Below are 15,692 nucleotides of genomic sequence, written 5' to 3'. Positions count from 1 at the left end.
CACTGTGAACGAATGATGAATGACATGAACGAATGAATCGAAATGAGTGAATGATCTGCATGCGACATCAAAAAAAATTGTACAATGGCAGACGCAAAGCAAGGTATTTTTTAATTATTACTAATAATTCGATAAATCGTGTGTTGTTTATACGTTTAAAGTGATATTTCTTTACTTTACGGGTTCTTGATTTTGTTCGTTGATACTTTTATTCATATAAGTTCCACACTATTGAGAAATAAGGATACTCAGTGAGTCCTCATGCTGCATCATCAACGTAATTTTTTATTTCTATCACTTACTTAGCGAGTCTCGAGACTTACTTTATTTACCCTTTGTTTCCCTTTTTGAAATCTTTGTTGTCATAAAGATTTCATAATATTTGGTAGAGTTTTGCATTCTTAAAAAAACAATACCAATACCTATTCTTCAGGCTAGCTACTCAAGTGTAAGCAACACAATACACACTTGTTTGACTGTATTCGATGTGTAAGTCTAATTTTGTATTCTGCAAATTCTGAATTGTTCATTGAGATAGAAAATGGTGAGGAAAGTTGTAGATTTCGATAGTAACAGATGTAAAATATATTTTTCTGCAATTTGAATCCTGTTCAAGGCTTCAATTCAATTTTGATCATACCAATCTAACACTTAATGTACTCTTCTCTACACTATTATTATTATGCTGCTATACAATGACAAAACATGTTGGTAACTTTTTAGGCAAATCTCCAATGGAGGACTATTACAATGGATCCTCACAGTCCCGTGTGGTGCTGGCCAAGCCAAGGCTCGGTGGATTCGGATCGTCCAGTTTTGCTTCTAGTTCTAACAAAAGCTGCAACCCGTTTGGTAAGTGAAACTTGCGTATCCAAGAGGTATCTGATTTTATACTCAAATGTTTACAAGTTTCATTCTGTGCCCTATCTATGTCCTTGGAATAACATTTGCAGCTGTGTATTAAACATCTGACTCAATGCATAATAATAGGCATAAAACTAGAATGTTCTGTCTGAATCTGATAAGAATAAATTTGTTATTTTGTTTTCAGGCTCAGTATTGCGCCCACCACAGTTGAAACCGACCAGTAATCCATTTTTAAAAGTGACTGAGAATTTTGAGGCAGCTGAGAAAGATAAGGAAAAAGAAAAAGATAAGGATTCTGAAGGCACTTCTGAGGATAGGCTGAAAGATACTAAAGAGGAAACAGAGGCTCCTAAGTTCATCCCACTAGGTTCTGCTAATGTTACACCGAGGACTAGTAATCCAGTAGTAGCTCCAGCGCAAGCAACTGCCAGTTCCGCTGGATTTGTGTTTGGTCAGAATTTAAGTGAACGAGTAGTGATAAATGAGAATTTAAACAATGGGGAAGCATCATCAGTGGACCACAGTACAACCAATGGCGCATCCGAATTATTGTTTACAAGCGCTGCAGCATCCGTCAAAGAAAATAATCAGGTAGGAATATTCTAATTAAAACTTATCTATCCTTTAGACTGTGAGTCAGACTACAATTAGTTTATAATTACAGTATTAATTAGTGGTATAATTGCATTTTAGAGTTATAATTTCATACCATTTGTTGTTCCCAGTACATAAATGTTATTTTGATGGCTGATAGCTTTAGTTGCATTATGAAAACCACTAGATATGGTCATGGTCACACATTTTAGCACAATCAAATGACATCATTATTAGTGTAAACTTTGAGACCAAATGTTTAGCAGGAAATGTGATATTATTATGTCTAAAAGTTTTTATTGTGACATGTGTTTTATTTATTTATTTATTTAATGCACATAAATCCCAGTACATAAGGCAAACTTAATGCCATTCAGTAATATTTTACATATTTTATTAAATATTTCTAAGGCAAGTTATTGCAATTAAGTTGTGTACTACACCTAGGTAGGTGTACTAAGTCAGCGACGAGCGTGACGCGACGCATCAAGAGTGACGCACGCGTTCAAATCAATGCAATCCTTGTCACTGACTGACTTAGGATATCGCGTTGGAAGCCTAGTAGCGCCAACTTATACGGGCGATTAGGTAGTAGGCACCTCATTCAAAGCAATCAAGGCTATATTACTGTATTTAAATAATGGTTGGAGGACCCATGCTGCTCTTGCCTATATGTCTCCTCCATCGGCCGTCGAATCTGTGTGCTATGATGTGCCTTGCCTAGGTGGACAGATGGCCTCATAAATTTTGCAGGCTATGAATGTAGGCCATTGTCACCGGTCAATCTAGAAATAATTGGGGAAGGCTTATGCAGAAGTGTAGCAGATCAATCAATGGGCTTAAATACTCCATTTACCACATTGCTGTAAAAAACCTGAAGGGGCCTTGCTCTGCAAAACTATGTAGTGGTGGACGTCTTGTGGCTCAGCTGATGATAATAATTTGTTTATTTATTTATTTATTTTAAGGACAGCCAACAAAGCATACACCTTATCTAATATCATAAACTTAATACATCAAACATTATGTGGTGTTGCCTTACTTAAAGGCTGCCATGACATGCAAATAAGTGTACTACCAAAGAATAATAATAAGCAGTGGCGGGGCAACAACTAAATTTGATGTGGGCAAGACAGATTTCGCGAGGCCCTGTTCTATGGCGACCTGAAGACAATTATACGTTTCTATTATGCGCCTGGCGACTGCGTTGCGTACTTTGATTTGATTGGTTGACTTCCTAGTAAAGATTCTAAGTAAGTAAGTTCTAGTAAGTTTCCTAGAAAGAAGAAAAGGGGATTCCCCGCACTCTGGTCGGCGGCAAATGTTGCCAGACTAAGAAAACATGTTTCACAACAAAATTGATTATTTGATTTATATTTTCAACTTCCCGATAAGGGGAAGTTATTGTTTTCACCCCAAAAGTCGGAAGTAAAAATTTTGTGATATCTTCGCGTTTTAGTGTTTTTAGGGTCACTAAAATGATTATATGCTATTTTTAGAAAAATGTATGTATGTGTGTGTGTGTGTATGGATGGATGGATGTTCGGATTCAAATTTTGGCGAACGATTACTAATAGGGAAATGAAGCAATCGATTTAAAATTTTGACAGTAGGTTTGTCTATTAACTAACTAAAAACTATTGTCTGAAATGAAAAATGTATTGAAACTTTTTTGTGAAAAATTGGAATGTCTACAAAATTGATTATTAACGTTTTTTTCGTATTTATGATAGTTTACGAGTTACTGACGAATTACGAGAAAATCAAACATTTTCAATTTGTTGCAAATGCAAATATCTCGAAAACTGTAAGAGATACGACAAAAATAATGAAATTTTGGGGGTTTCCTGAAGGGGTGATGAACTTTAGCAGTACTAACAATGAGTCCTATGATATTTGCAATATTGCAAAAAATCAATTATTTATTCAATAGTTTCGTAAAATGTTTTTGAGTTATACATCTTGAGGTTCATAATATATGTAAGTACGAAGGACTCCCTATAATATTAATCGTATCGATACGCGCAGGTCATTTGCACACGCAGATATGTCGAAAACGGTAAGTGATACGGCAAAAATAATGGAATTTTGGGGACATTCCAGAGGAGAATGAATTCCGGCAGTACAAACGTTATGTATCAAAGAATTTGCGATATTCTGGAAAATCAACTGTAAACATCGTATAGTCCCGATTAATCGGGAAGTTTTTGCGATTTGCCATTAGGCAAGATGCCACCAAACCAGAATCACATCCATAACAAATAATATACTTTGCAGAGTCACACCCATCCAGAGTCGCACCCATTACGGCTTATTTTTGTTTTATTCTCGCTTTAAACATTTTTGAGTCGCGAGGCCCCTTGTACCGCGAGGCCGTAGGCGGTGGCCCACATCGCCCACGCTTAACGCCGCCTCTGATAATAAGTACTACGTACAGAAGTTTTACTTCGCGAAGGTATTTAAAAAAATGTATGCTCAATGTCATTAACAATAAGGTGTAATTTAGCCTGTCTCGAGAGTCAAGCACCATTTTGTTGACAAACGTCAGTGATCCGCACTGCGCCGAAGTTATAGGGCTGACTTCGGTAAAATGATGTGACGTGAGGTGCCAAATGCGGAAAATGGCGGAGGTAATACATGATTTAGCATGAATTATCATGAATAATATTAACTACTTATTTACCTCTCAGTGTCTTGAGGCAACTTAAAAAAAGGGGAATTAAAAAACGAGCGACTAAAAAAAAACTTTGCGACTGATGATGGCATACTGTTTTAATACCTTGAGCGGTATGAATTTGAGTAAGCGAAAAATTTACCAAACTAACGACGAATATTGATCAATAATAAAATCCAGAACGAGCTTACAAAATGTGGGTTTTGATTATTACATTTCAGACATAAAAATACTATCCGGGCGACTAAATTACTAAGTGAGCGACTAGAAATACAGAGAGGGCAACTTTAATATGAAGATACATTAGATTTTTCTAATTGAGGTTTTACTGAACGAACTACAAAAAAGTTAATTCTAAGCAAAGTTTTGTGAGCTGCTTTATTAATGATTATTGGTTACTGATATTATATTTGAGGTCTCATGTTTTTTATTTTGATACGCTTTATTAATGAAAACTACAGATTGTTACAGCGCGCGAATTCGAATGGGGGCGGGGTGACTGTCCCGAATTTTTAACAAAATATGTATGCAAACACGTTTTGGGTCTAGCAATTCAGCTCAAACTAACAACACCGCCACTGGAAGCAAAACTGATACCTACTTATTGGACAAAAAAGAAAACGAGGCCGGCCCGCTAAGTCCAAGCCAGCACTTATCATACAGTGACGATGAGTAGGTAGAGCCACGACAGAAGCGACTAATTTTATTTTGTTTTTTTTTTTGTTGATTCGATTTAAGAAAATACAAATTTATTTCATTTTTCGTAATACATTGTTTCATTTGATTACCTACCCTTAAATTTTAATGATTTATTTTTTTCGCTACTAGAATTAGTGTTCCGTCAAATATTTATTTCATAAGATCATTTTTTATTTAAATGTGGGCTCATAATACGCTGCTCATAATAGTATTTTTCAAAGTAGTTTTTGCATTCGAAACACTTCATTAAAGTTAAAAATACCGCTCAGTATAAAAAAAAGCATTTGCCAAATATTGAAAAAAATGCAGGACCTAACGTTGACACTCAATCAAATATTAGGTCGCTCAAATATTATGAAGCTTCTCATTTTGTATTATAAGGAACTCAATTTGTTTTTGTAAGTTGCTGTTCTTTTGATTTTTCGTCACTCGCACTCAGTCGCTCACTTAGTAATTCTTTAGCCCACATTAATTATTTTTGACACTTACAACATAAAGGACATTGTCAGAAACCGCCTAAAAAACCGCCCAAAAACATTAACCCATCATAATTATTTTCTATTTTTTTTAATACATTAAGCACCCTTTCATTCTAATGGACACTTAAGCATTGAAAAATTAAATAAATAAGTCTTTTAACGTTTATTCTATAATACTATTACAACTTCCGGACGTTTTGGTGCGTGGCATGGTCTAAAACCTATCAAGTTCCATAATTTTTGCCGATAAAATCTGTACGAGGCATTACCGTACTTTATTGCTGGGAGTCCATGTATAGTGATGTTCCTGCGGCCATCATAGACAATAAAATATCGATTTTGAAAATAAAATAAATCGATTAAACTGCTTTGAAGACAAGATTTGCGTTAAAAGCTAAAAAGATATTGACGCTATTACAAGAAGCTATCTAAAGTGTCCAACTGGTCGAAGGTCGTAAATAAAATAAAAATAATTAGGACCATAAACTGATATTCATGGTATCATAACTGTAAAAGTGTCAGAATCCGATGTTGAATCCAATGCCAGTTGAAGTGTGAGAAACATATATATTTTTTTTTTTATGTGACAGGAAGCAAACGAGCAGACGGATCACCTGATATCAACCTAGTATAGTTGCCAGTCTCTCATAATCTATGCCAATGAGGGTTTTCGCGATTGAAAAATCCGCCAGATGGCAATACGTAGACGTGAGGTCCAAATGCTGCATGATTGGTTATTTTTGACATGACATTGACAGATATCCACCAATCATGCAGCATTTGGACCTCGCGTCTACGTATTGCCATCTCGCGGATTTTTCAATCGCGAAAACCCTCATTCATAGCACATGTATAATAATAGACCAAATGAACTTTTATGGATTGTGAAAGAGAAGATAAAGATTTTATTATTTTATTAAAATCTTGCCACGAGGTAGTTTTTCAGTAGAAACCAGGATTGGATAATCGCTACAGGCAAGTATCAGAACATTTTATAAATATTTTTAATCGATTATATCCTTGTGAATCGTTTTAATAAATTGTCATTTTACTTTTTCAATTAAAACTTTTTCAATCCCTAGTCTTGTCAAACTGTCATAGTGTCAACAAATTATAAATGTCACGTCAGTTGACTCAATTTCAGTCTTCTGTGCGTTTATTGTATTTTTATTTCAATGAAATAGTGCTAAAGGGTTAGTACTAAAACTGAAAGCCTTTTTTCAGAAAGAAAACCAATGTGGTGCCCTTATTATTCATGCTGTTTGAAAGTTACAAGTCAGTGATACAGAGTTGCCGACATTATAACTCCGTAGTGATACCATACCAAAGAAGAAGTTTTCCTAAACACTTGTGTTGTTTTTATAAAATATGTGATCGAATAAAAAGGATTAATTCTACTGCTCAAATGGAATAACTTATCCCAAGAGACCGAATATAAAAAAAAACCTCTCCATAGAAATTATCACCATCACGAGGATGTGAATTTTTTTGAGAATTTGATATTGGTCCTGTAAGAAAAGTAGTTGTATCAGCATCAGCAAGAGTAAGTATAAAAACGCCCTGTAGGTAGGTATTATTAAGCTGAAGAGTTTGTTTAGTGTCAAAGACTGTCACACAGTGTAACTTAAATTGGCATATGATAATGAACATAAAAACATAAATAAATATTTATGTTATAATTTTTTCTATTTATTTATTTTCCCAAAGCTTCACAGTGACAGCTGAAACAGCAATACTGTTGTAAAACTAAACTTGGAACAAACTGTTACAAATATTTTACAAATTAAAATAAAACCGCATGTTGCTTTACTTTCTCGTATAGGTAATAAATGTAATTAATGGCTAGATTATTAATGTTACTTTGTTACCCTCAATAGTGAGGAGATCTTATAAAATGGTAACCCTGATTTTTATTGTCATTCAAGTGCTCTTTCTTCGCATAGGCTTCTGTGATTTGGCCAACACACATTGCGATAACATTATGCGACATTGATTTGACAGCAGCGGAGTGAAGTCTTGCGACTATGCAAAATGATACCCTGTAATCGTAGCGCATACAGACATAGACGGGGCGGGGCACATAGCTCGTAGAGCTGATGGCCGCTGGGGCAGGAAAGTTCTTGAGTGGCGACCACGAGCCGAAAGACGTAGCGTGGGCAGGCCTCCCACTAGGTGGACCGACGATCTGGTGAAGGTCGCGGGAGGTGCCTGTATGCGAGCGGTGCAGGATCGGTCTTCGTGGAAATCCTTGGGGGAGGCCTTTGTCCAGCAGTGGACGTCTTTTCGGCTGAAACGAACGAACGAACGATACGTATTACCACTATTTACCAGACATTACTATTTATTGCATACTCGCCGGATTACACGTAGGAGCACGCGCGTAACAGCTTCGGCCTTGCATTATTATAAGATCTTGTTCCGCCCTGTTACGAACTTCCTCCGTGAGGATATCCCCGCCGAATTCTATGATGAACCTATCAAAAGTCATATTCTGCAATGTCAACCCACCACAAGGTGGACCGACGACCTGATAAAGGTAGCGGGAAGGCGCTGGATGCAGGCCGCTACCAACCGTGCGATGTGGAAGTCATTGGGGGAGGCCTATGTTCAGTAGTGGACGTCCTGTGGCTGAAATGATGATGATGATGAAGAAATGAATGAAAATGACAAATCTTCGAACGTGTATAATACCGTGCCAAAGTAATCATATAATTTTGGCACCTTAATAACTATTGCCGTTTTTGTTGTAAAGATCATGCAGCGCTACTTGCGGATATTATTGGAAAGAAAACTATGTGGGCTCTAGATCTGAAGCCGCTTTAACGAACACGAAGTGCTCATACAATGCGGCGTATTTTCTTCCAGTCTTTAGTCAGGACTTTAGTCGAATTAAAACCCCGGTTGAACGTGATATAGCCGCACTAGAATACGATGCTTTTTTGCATAATCGCAAGACTTCGTTCCGGTGTCGACCGAATGTTATCATGATGTATGTGGCCCAGGGGTTACCGTAGCCGCTAAGGTTTGAAACTTCTTGCTTAAAATATTGTAGTCTTTGGCATAGACTACGATGGTAGTCATGGAGATAGGAGTTTGTTATCTTGTGTCAGATGTAAATGGTGAAAAGAAAACTCATGATTCGTGATATTTTTATGTAATATGTAGGTATTTTATAAAAGTGGAACCCCGAGTGATCTCCAAAACCCATTCTATTATTATATACGATTCGGCTTCGATATCTATAATACAATAGGAGTTTATTTCATGTGTCAGATGACAAGGGTGGAAACAACCTACGATTCATGTTGTTTATTTACGTGCAATATGTGGGCATATTATAAAAGTGGAATGCCGAGTTGTATTTCTAAAACTTGTTCTATTATTTTATACTATTTGGCTGCGACTCGGCGTGACGACAATACAAAACATTTTTCGCGAATCAGCGTTCATACATTCACACAATACATTAGACGCCATGTTGTCATAAACGACATATTATAAAATCGCTGTGATTTAATATTCTTAATCATTAATTTTATGGCAAGTGTCCATCAGGAATCATTGTTCTTACACACAGAATCGTATTATTTCGCTTTCGGGTAGTAATATGTCAAAATTGTTGGTTCTTAGGCGAACAATGTATGGAGAACGAACATTGTCCTTTACAGTCGCTCGTTTAAATACTACCCTTAAAAAAATACATTCTGTGTGTTACAGTATTTAGTACACCATTTTCTTTATTTTCTTCCATCATACACAAGAATACGCGTGCGTGAGTCAATGTTCGCTCGTATGTGAGGCCTTGTCGAATAGTATCCTGTAGGTGGGCCATCGTGTGTGTTTTGTTTTCGATGTAAACTCGCGGAGATGAACAGGCCTGGTACTACTAATAGAAGAAAAAAATTTTTTTTCTCTTTTACATAAATCATGTTTAGAGTCTACAGTTCGTTTCGGGTACATAGTCCAATCTTGATGATGATTGTTGTGTCGCGCAGGACGAGGCGAGCTCAGGCGAAGCGAGCAGCAGCGACGGCGGCAGCCTGGCGGCCGCGGCGGCGGAGTACGAGCGCTCGCACGCGCGCCCGCCGCCGCCCACTGCGCACTACAACGTCACCGGCGAAGAGGGCGAGACCAACGTGCTGCAGGTAACGCGGGCTTATGGCGTTGCAATAGGAGCGATAATGCAACGGCTGCGGTAGATGGAGGGCGAGACCAACGTGTTACAGGTAACGCTGGCTTATGGCGTTGGAATAGGAGCGATATTGCAACGGCTGCGGTAGATGGAGGGCGAGACCAACGTGCTGCAGGTAACGCGGGCTTATGGCGTTGCAATAGGAGCGATAATGCAACGGCTGCGGTAGATGGAGGGCGAGACCAACGTGTTACAGGTAACGCTGGCTTATGGCGTTGGAATAGGAGCGATATTGCAACGGCTGCGGTAGATGGAGGGCGAGACCAACGTGCTGCAGGTAACGCGGGCTTATGGCGTTGCAATAGGAGCGATAATGCAACGGCTGCGGTAGATGGAGCGCGAGACCAACGTGCTGCAGTAACGCGGGCTTATGGCGTTGGAATAGGAGCGATATTGCAACGGCTGCGGTAGATGGAGCGCGAGACCAACGTGCTGCAGTAACGCGGGCTTATGGCGTTGGAATAGGAGCGATATTGCAACGGCTGCGGTAGATGGAGCGCGAGACCAACGTGCTGCAGTAACGCGGGCTTATGGCGTTGCAATAGGAGCGATATTGCAACGGCTGCGGTAGATGGAGAGCTAGACCAACGTGCTGCAGGTAACGCGGGCTTATGGCGTGGGAATAGGAGCGATATTGCAACGGCTGCGGTAGATGGAGCGCGAGACCAACGTGCTGCAGGTAACGCGGGCTTATGGCGGTGGAATAGGAGCGATATTGCAACGGCTGCGGTAGACGGAGCGCGAGACCAACGTGCTGCAGTAACGCGGGCTTATGGCGTTGGAATAGGAGCGATATTGCAACGGCTGCGGTAGATGGAGGGCTAGACCAACGTGCTGCAGGTATCGCGGGCTTATGGCGTTGGAATAGGAGCGATATTGCAACGGCTGCGGTAGATGGAGCGCGAGACCAACGTGCTGCAGTAACGCGGGCTTATGGCGTTGGAATAGGAGCGATATTGCAACGGCTGCGGTAGATGGAGCGCGAGACCAACGTGCTGCAGGTAACGCTGCCTTATGGCGTTGGAATAGGAGCGATATTGCAACGGCCACGGTAGATGAAGCGCGAGACCAACGTGCTGCAGGTAACGCGGGCTTATGGCGTTGCAATAGGAGCGATATTGCAACGGCTGCGGTAGATGGAGCGCGAGACCAACGTGCTGCAGGTAACGCGGGCTTATGGCGTTGCAATAGGAGCGATATTGCAACGGCTGCGGTAGATGGAGCGCGAGACCAACGTGCTGCAGGTAACGCGGCCTTATGGCGTTGCAATAGGAGCGATATTGCAACGTCTGCGGTAGATGGAGCGCGAGACCAACGTGCTGCAGGTAACGCGGCCTTATGGCGTTGGAATAGGAGCGATATTGCAACGGCTGCGGTAGATGGAGGGCGAGACCAACGTGCTGCAGGTAATGCTAACTTTTGGTATCTTTGTAATAAGAGCGATTTTACAACATTAATGGCATAATCTGATTGTTCATATAAGCGCACGCACGCGCGCCTGCCGCGCATTACAATGTCAATGCTTCTTATGTAGTTTATGTGTAATAGATAGACGCTTTTGCAACATCAATAGTACAATCTTGTCGATGGAGCCGAAGCACGCGCGCCCGCCGCTCCCCACCGCCCACTATAACTGTATTGTTTACTAGCATACCATAAAGGGCGAGGAGGGCGAAACTAATGTGCTGCAGGTAATGTAAATTTGCCTTAGAGATACATTTTATTTGCTGATAAAACTACGCTAGCGCCCGTTGATTGTCTGGCGATGCTCGAGACGTACTTAGAGTGATGCCACACGGGCGACGTTGCGGTACGTCGCTCCAGCGGTGCCGCTACGTAGTCTACTAAAATAAAATAAAGTCGGGTTTTCCTCCCTGACGCTATAACTCCAGAACGCACGAACCGATTTCCACGGTTTTGCATTCGTTGGAAAGGTCTCGGGCTCCGTGAGGTTTATAGCAAAGAAAATTCAGGAAAAATTTCAACAGAAAAGCGGGAAGGGGGTAAAACGGGATCCACGCGTACGAAGTCGCGGGCGGCCGCTAGTTCTACATATAAATCTGAACCCTATGCCACACGGGCGTTGACGTAGAATGAGAAAGGGAGACAAGGCTGGACCGAGCATACGCCATAACGTTCGTGTGGCGTCTCTTTTAATGCATATTTTATCAAGAAAATAAAAAAGGAGGTGTGGTAAACTCCAATGATTAATTTGTTTGCTTATAAAATACAATACTCCAAATAAACAACCTATTTATCATTTGTTTGCAGATATCCTGCCGCCTTTTCGCGTGGGAGGCTGGCAGTTGGCGCGAGCGCGGCCGCGGCGTCCTAAGGCTCAACGACCCGCCATCGGGCACCACGGGCGGCGCCGCGCGACTAGTCGCACGAGTGTCGGGCTCGCTACGAGTCGTGCTCAATACCAAGCTGTGGCCCGGGATGGTGGTGGAGCGCGCCGGGACCAAGTCGCTGAGGATCACAGCCGCTGACGCGCAGCAGCAAGTCAAACTGTTCCTGATCATGGTGAGTAGTGGGACTAGTCACGACTAGTCGCACGAGTGTCGGGCTCGCTACGAGTCGTGCTCAATACCAAGCTGTGGCCCGGGATGGTGGTGGAGCGCGCCGGGACCAAGTCGCTGAGGATCACCGTCGCTGATGCACAGCAGCAAGTCAAACTGTTCCTGATCATGGTGAGTGGCGGGACTGGTTGCGACTAGTCGTGCACGTATCGAGCTTACTGCGAGTGGTATTGAACACTAAGCTGTGGCCCGGGATGGTAGTGGAGCGCGCCGGGACCAAGTCGCTTAGGATCACCGCGGCTGACGCGCAGCAGCAAGTCAAACTGTTCCTGATCATGGTGAGTGGTGGGACTAGTCACGACTAGTTGCACGAGTGTCGGGCTCGGTACGAGTCGTGCTCAATACTAAGCTATGGCCCGGGATGGTGGTGGAGCGCGCCGGGACCAAGTCGCTGAGGATCACCGCGGCCGACGCACAGCAGCAAGTCAAACTGTTCCTGATTATGGTGAGTGTGGGACTAGTCACGACTAGTTGTACGAGTGTCGGGCTTGCTACGGGTCGTGCTCAATACCAAGCTGTGGCCCGGGATGGTGGTGGAGCGCGCCGGGACCAAGTCGCTGAGGATCACCGCGGCTGATGCACAGCAGCAAGTCAAACTGTTCCTGATCATGGTGAGTGGCGGGACTGGTTGCGACTAGTCGTGCACGTATCGGGCTCGCTACGAGTCGTGCTCAATACTTAGCTGTGACCTGGGATGGTGGTGGAGCTCGCCGGGACCAAGTCGCTGAGGATCACCGCGGCCGACGCGCAGCAGCAAGTCAAACTGTTCCTGATCATGGTGAGTGTGGGACTAGTCACGACTAGTTGTACGAGTGTCGGGCTCGCTACGAGTAGTGCTCAATACTATAAGCTGTGGCCCGGGATGGTGGTGGAGCGCGCCGGGACCAAGTCGCTGAGGATCACCGCGGCTGACGCGCAGCAGCAAGTCAAACTGTTCCTGATCATGGTGAGTGGCGGGACTAGTTGCGACTAGTCGCACGAGTGTCGGGCTCGCTACGGGTCGTGCTCAATACCAAGCTATGGCCCGGGATGGTAGTGGAGCGCGCCGGGACCAAGTCGCTGAGGATCACCGCGGCTGACGCGCAGCAGCAAGTCAAACTGTTCCTGATCATGGTGAGTGGTGGGACTAGTCACGACTAGTCGTACGAGTGTCGGGCTTGCTACGGGTCGTGCTCAATACCAAGCTGTGGCCCGGGATGGTTGTGGAGCGCGCCGGGACCAAGTCGCTGAGGATCACCGCGGCCGACGCGCAGCAGCAAGTCAAACTGTTCCTGATTATGGTGAGTGTGGGACTAGTCACGACTAGTTGTACGAGTGTCGGGCTTGCTACGGGTCGTGCTCAATACCAAGCTGTGGCCCGGGATGGTGGTGGAGCGCGCCGGGACCAAGTCGCTGAGGATCACCGCGGCTGACGCGCAGCAGCAAGTCAAACTGTTCCTGATCATGGTAAGGGTCTGATCACAGCACATTACGCGGACTTCGATGATGACTATAGTCTGGTCCGGGAGCACGTAGAATTTTGTCCAATGACCCCAAGCTACCCATCCTTATCGCTCGCGCGTAATTATATTGCTGTCGCGACTGTGGGACAGGCGCCCGCAGTGAGTGTGCGAGCGTGACAGCAACATAATTACGCGCGAGCGATAAGGATGGGTAGCTTGGGGTCATTGGACAAAATTCTACGTGCTCCCGGACCAGACTATAGTAGCCTTTCTATGAGACTTATTGGAATCTTTTGATTCCTGATGAGCATTTACCAGAGAAAATCCTTCAATCTGAAGCTATAATTATATGATGCAAGTTTATACCTTTTAGCAAGTGACAAACTGATCCGGTACGCTTTAGAATCGGTATTTCGTAAACTAGATAGTAGATTTTATAGTAAAACTAGCTGACCCGGCGAACTTTGTTCCGCCTTAATGGCAATAAATAAGCAGACTTTTTTTTTAATTTCGAACGGGATAAAAAGTATCCTATGTCCTTCTCCTGGCTCTAAACTATCTCCCTGACAATTTTCAGCTAAATCGGTTCAGCCGTTCTTGAGTTATAAGTGGTGTAACTAACACGACTTTCTTTTATATATATAGAAGGCATGTAGTTGTTAGAAGACTAGAAAGTAAAGTTATTGTTTTATTCCAGGGCGCACCAGGCGACATCAACCAGCTGTACAGAACTCTAACCGCGCGCATAACCGTCAACAAGCGCGTGGGCAACTGCTCCCAGAACTCCACGTCGCAGAAGGCCGCCGAGCGACTCGAGGCCGCCGCCGACGAGGCCGAGTACTTAGACAAGGCCAACGACGACGTCTACGGCCGCGAGGAGACCCGATACGACGACAAGGAGACCACTGAAGCCCCCCAGGACACGCCCACAACCAGACTCGAAGCCCCGCCCCAACGAAAGACTGAGCCCGAAACCAGCGTCGACGACACCCCAGACAAGGAAACCAAGTCGCTCAAGCGGAAAGAACCGGCCGAGGACGAAACGTCGCCTAAGAGACAGTGCCCCGAAATATTAATAGAGTGATAACGAAGGACCCAGTGTAAAGATTGTGTTGTACGTAAACGTAGGTTCGTCCCACATCACGCGAGCTCTGGATTTCAAAATCTTATGTATCCGAGGAGATCTGTAGAGATATTTATGATTAAATTAATATAGCCTATTATGACATTGTTGATTATTAACGGAGCGTCCATTTCTGATGACGATCACTACCGCACGGGCAGTTAAATTTATATTAGTACAAAAACGTTGTAAAATATTTTTGGCTTAAAGTAATTTCACATTCCAATTGTTGCAAGTGAATGCATTGAAAAGCATGATCGGCCGGAGCTGACTACCAAATAAAACAACTAATGTGGTTTATTTTCTAATAGTTGATAAATAAATAATTTTACATTACAGTCATGTATCATTGTAAATACCTGCATGATTCCCACTTTGACTGTTGTACAAATAGATACATTGTTTAACATTTTAGTATTTCATAACCCATTTTCGAAGAAGAATATAATAATTTATTTGTAATCCGTGTCGTGCATATTATCTAATTACTTTGATACGGAACAGTCGTAGAAACCGTTTATTACAAACAAGTAAATTATTACCTTGTGTCGTTTCGTTTGTCTAATTGGTGCAGGTTAATTTCACAGATAAGTGTTAACGGAGACCAATCAAGTGCATCTAATTGATGTGTTGATTGGTAGTTATAATAAGTAACTTGAATATTATAAAGGGTGATGTATTTTACACAGGTTAAAACGAGTTATGATCGTAATAAATATTATCTGTTGTATTTGAAGTCCTTTAACTAAAAATCTAAAATCTAAAATGAAATTTGATGACACAGGGCTATGTCTACCTCTGTAACTAGCTATCTACAATACAGCTTTATTGCCTTACTAAACCCGATGAAGTCCATAAAACGAAATAAATCAATTAGAGAATAATAGGAAGGCTGAAACTATATCAACAAGTTTTTTATTATTACGGTTTGTTCATATCGTGCATCGTAAAAAATGTCATCACACTGTATAATGGGAATGTGTTTATTGTTTGGACACATGTTACTGTAGCACTAAACAAGGAAAAGTGACTGCTTTTCAATA

General features: G+C 42.4%; 1 protein-coding gene across 3 annotated transcripts; it reads left to right on the top strand.

Moving 5' to 3' along the window:
* Window positions 1-14,985, top strand: LOC135088515 (ran-binding protein 3). Of its 3 annotated transcripts, none has more exons than XM_063983346.1 (6): window positions 1-103; window positions 724-852; window positions 1,052-1,458; window positions 9,309-9,458; window positions 11,777-12,028; window positions 14,224-14,985. In XM_063983346.1, the coding sequence occupies exons 1-6, from the start codon at window positions 85-87 to the stop codon at window positions 14,608-14,610; spliced, it is 1,344 nt and encodes a 447-aa protein (XP_063839416.1). In that variant the 5' UTR covers window positions 1-84; the 3' UTR covers window positions 14,611-14,985. The 3 variants fall into 3 exon arrangements, with proteins under 3 accessions (XP_063839416.1, XP_063839417.1, XP_063839418.1); XM_063983347.1 differs by lacking the exon at window positions 1-103 and adding an exon at window positions 128-277; XM_063983348.1 differs by lacking the exon at window positions 1-103 and adding an exon at window positions 389-489.
* Window positions 14,986-15,692: the final 707 nt, after the last annotated feature.

The sequence above is a fragment of the Ostrinia nubilalis genome, chromosome 4 (assembly GCF_963855985.1).
Source record: "Ostrinia nubilalis chromosome 4, ilOstNubi1.1, whole genome shotgun sequence".
NCBI lineage: Eukaryota > Metazoa > Arthropoda > Insecta > Lepidoptera > Crambidae > Ostrinia > Ostrinia nubilalis.
This window is presented reverse-complemented; position numbering and strand designations above follow the sequence as displayed.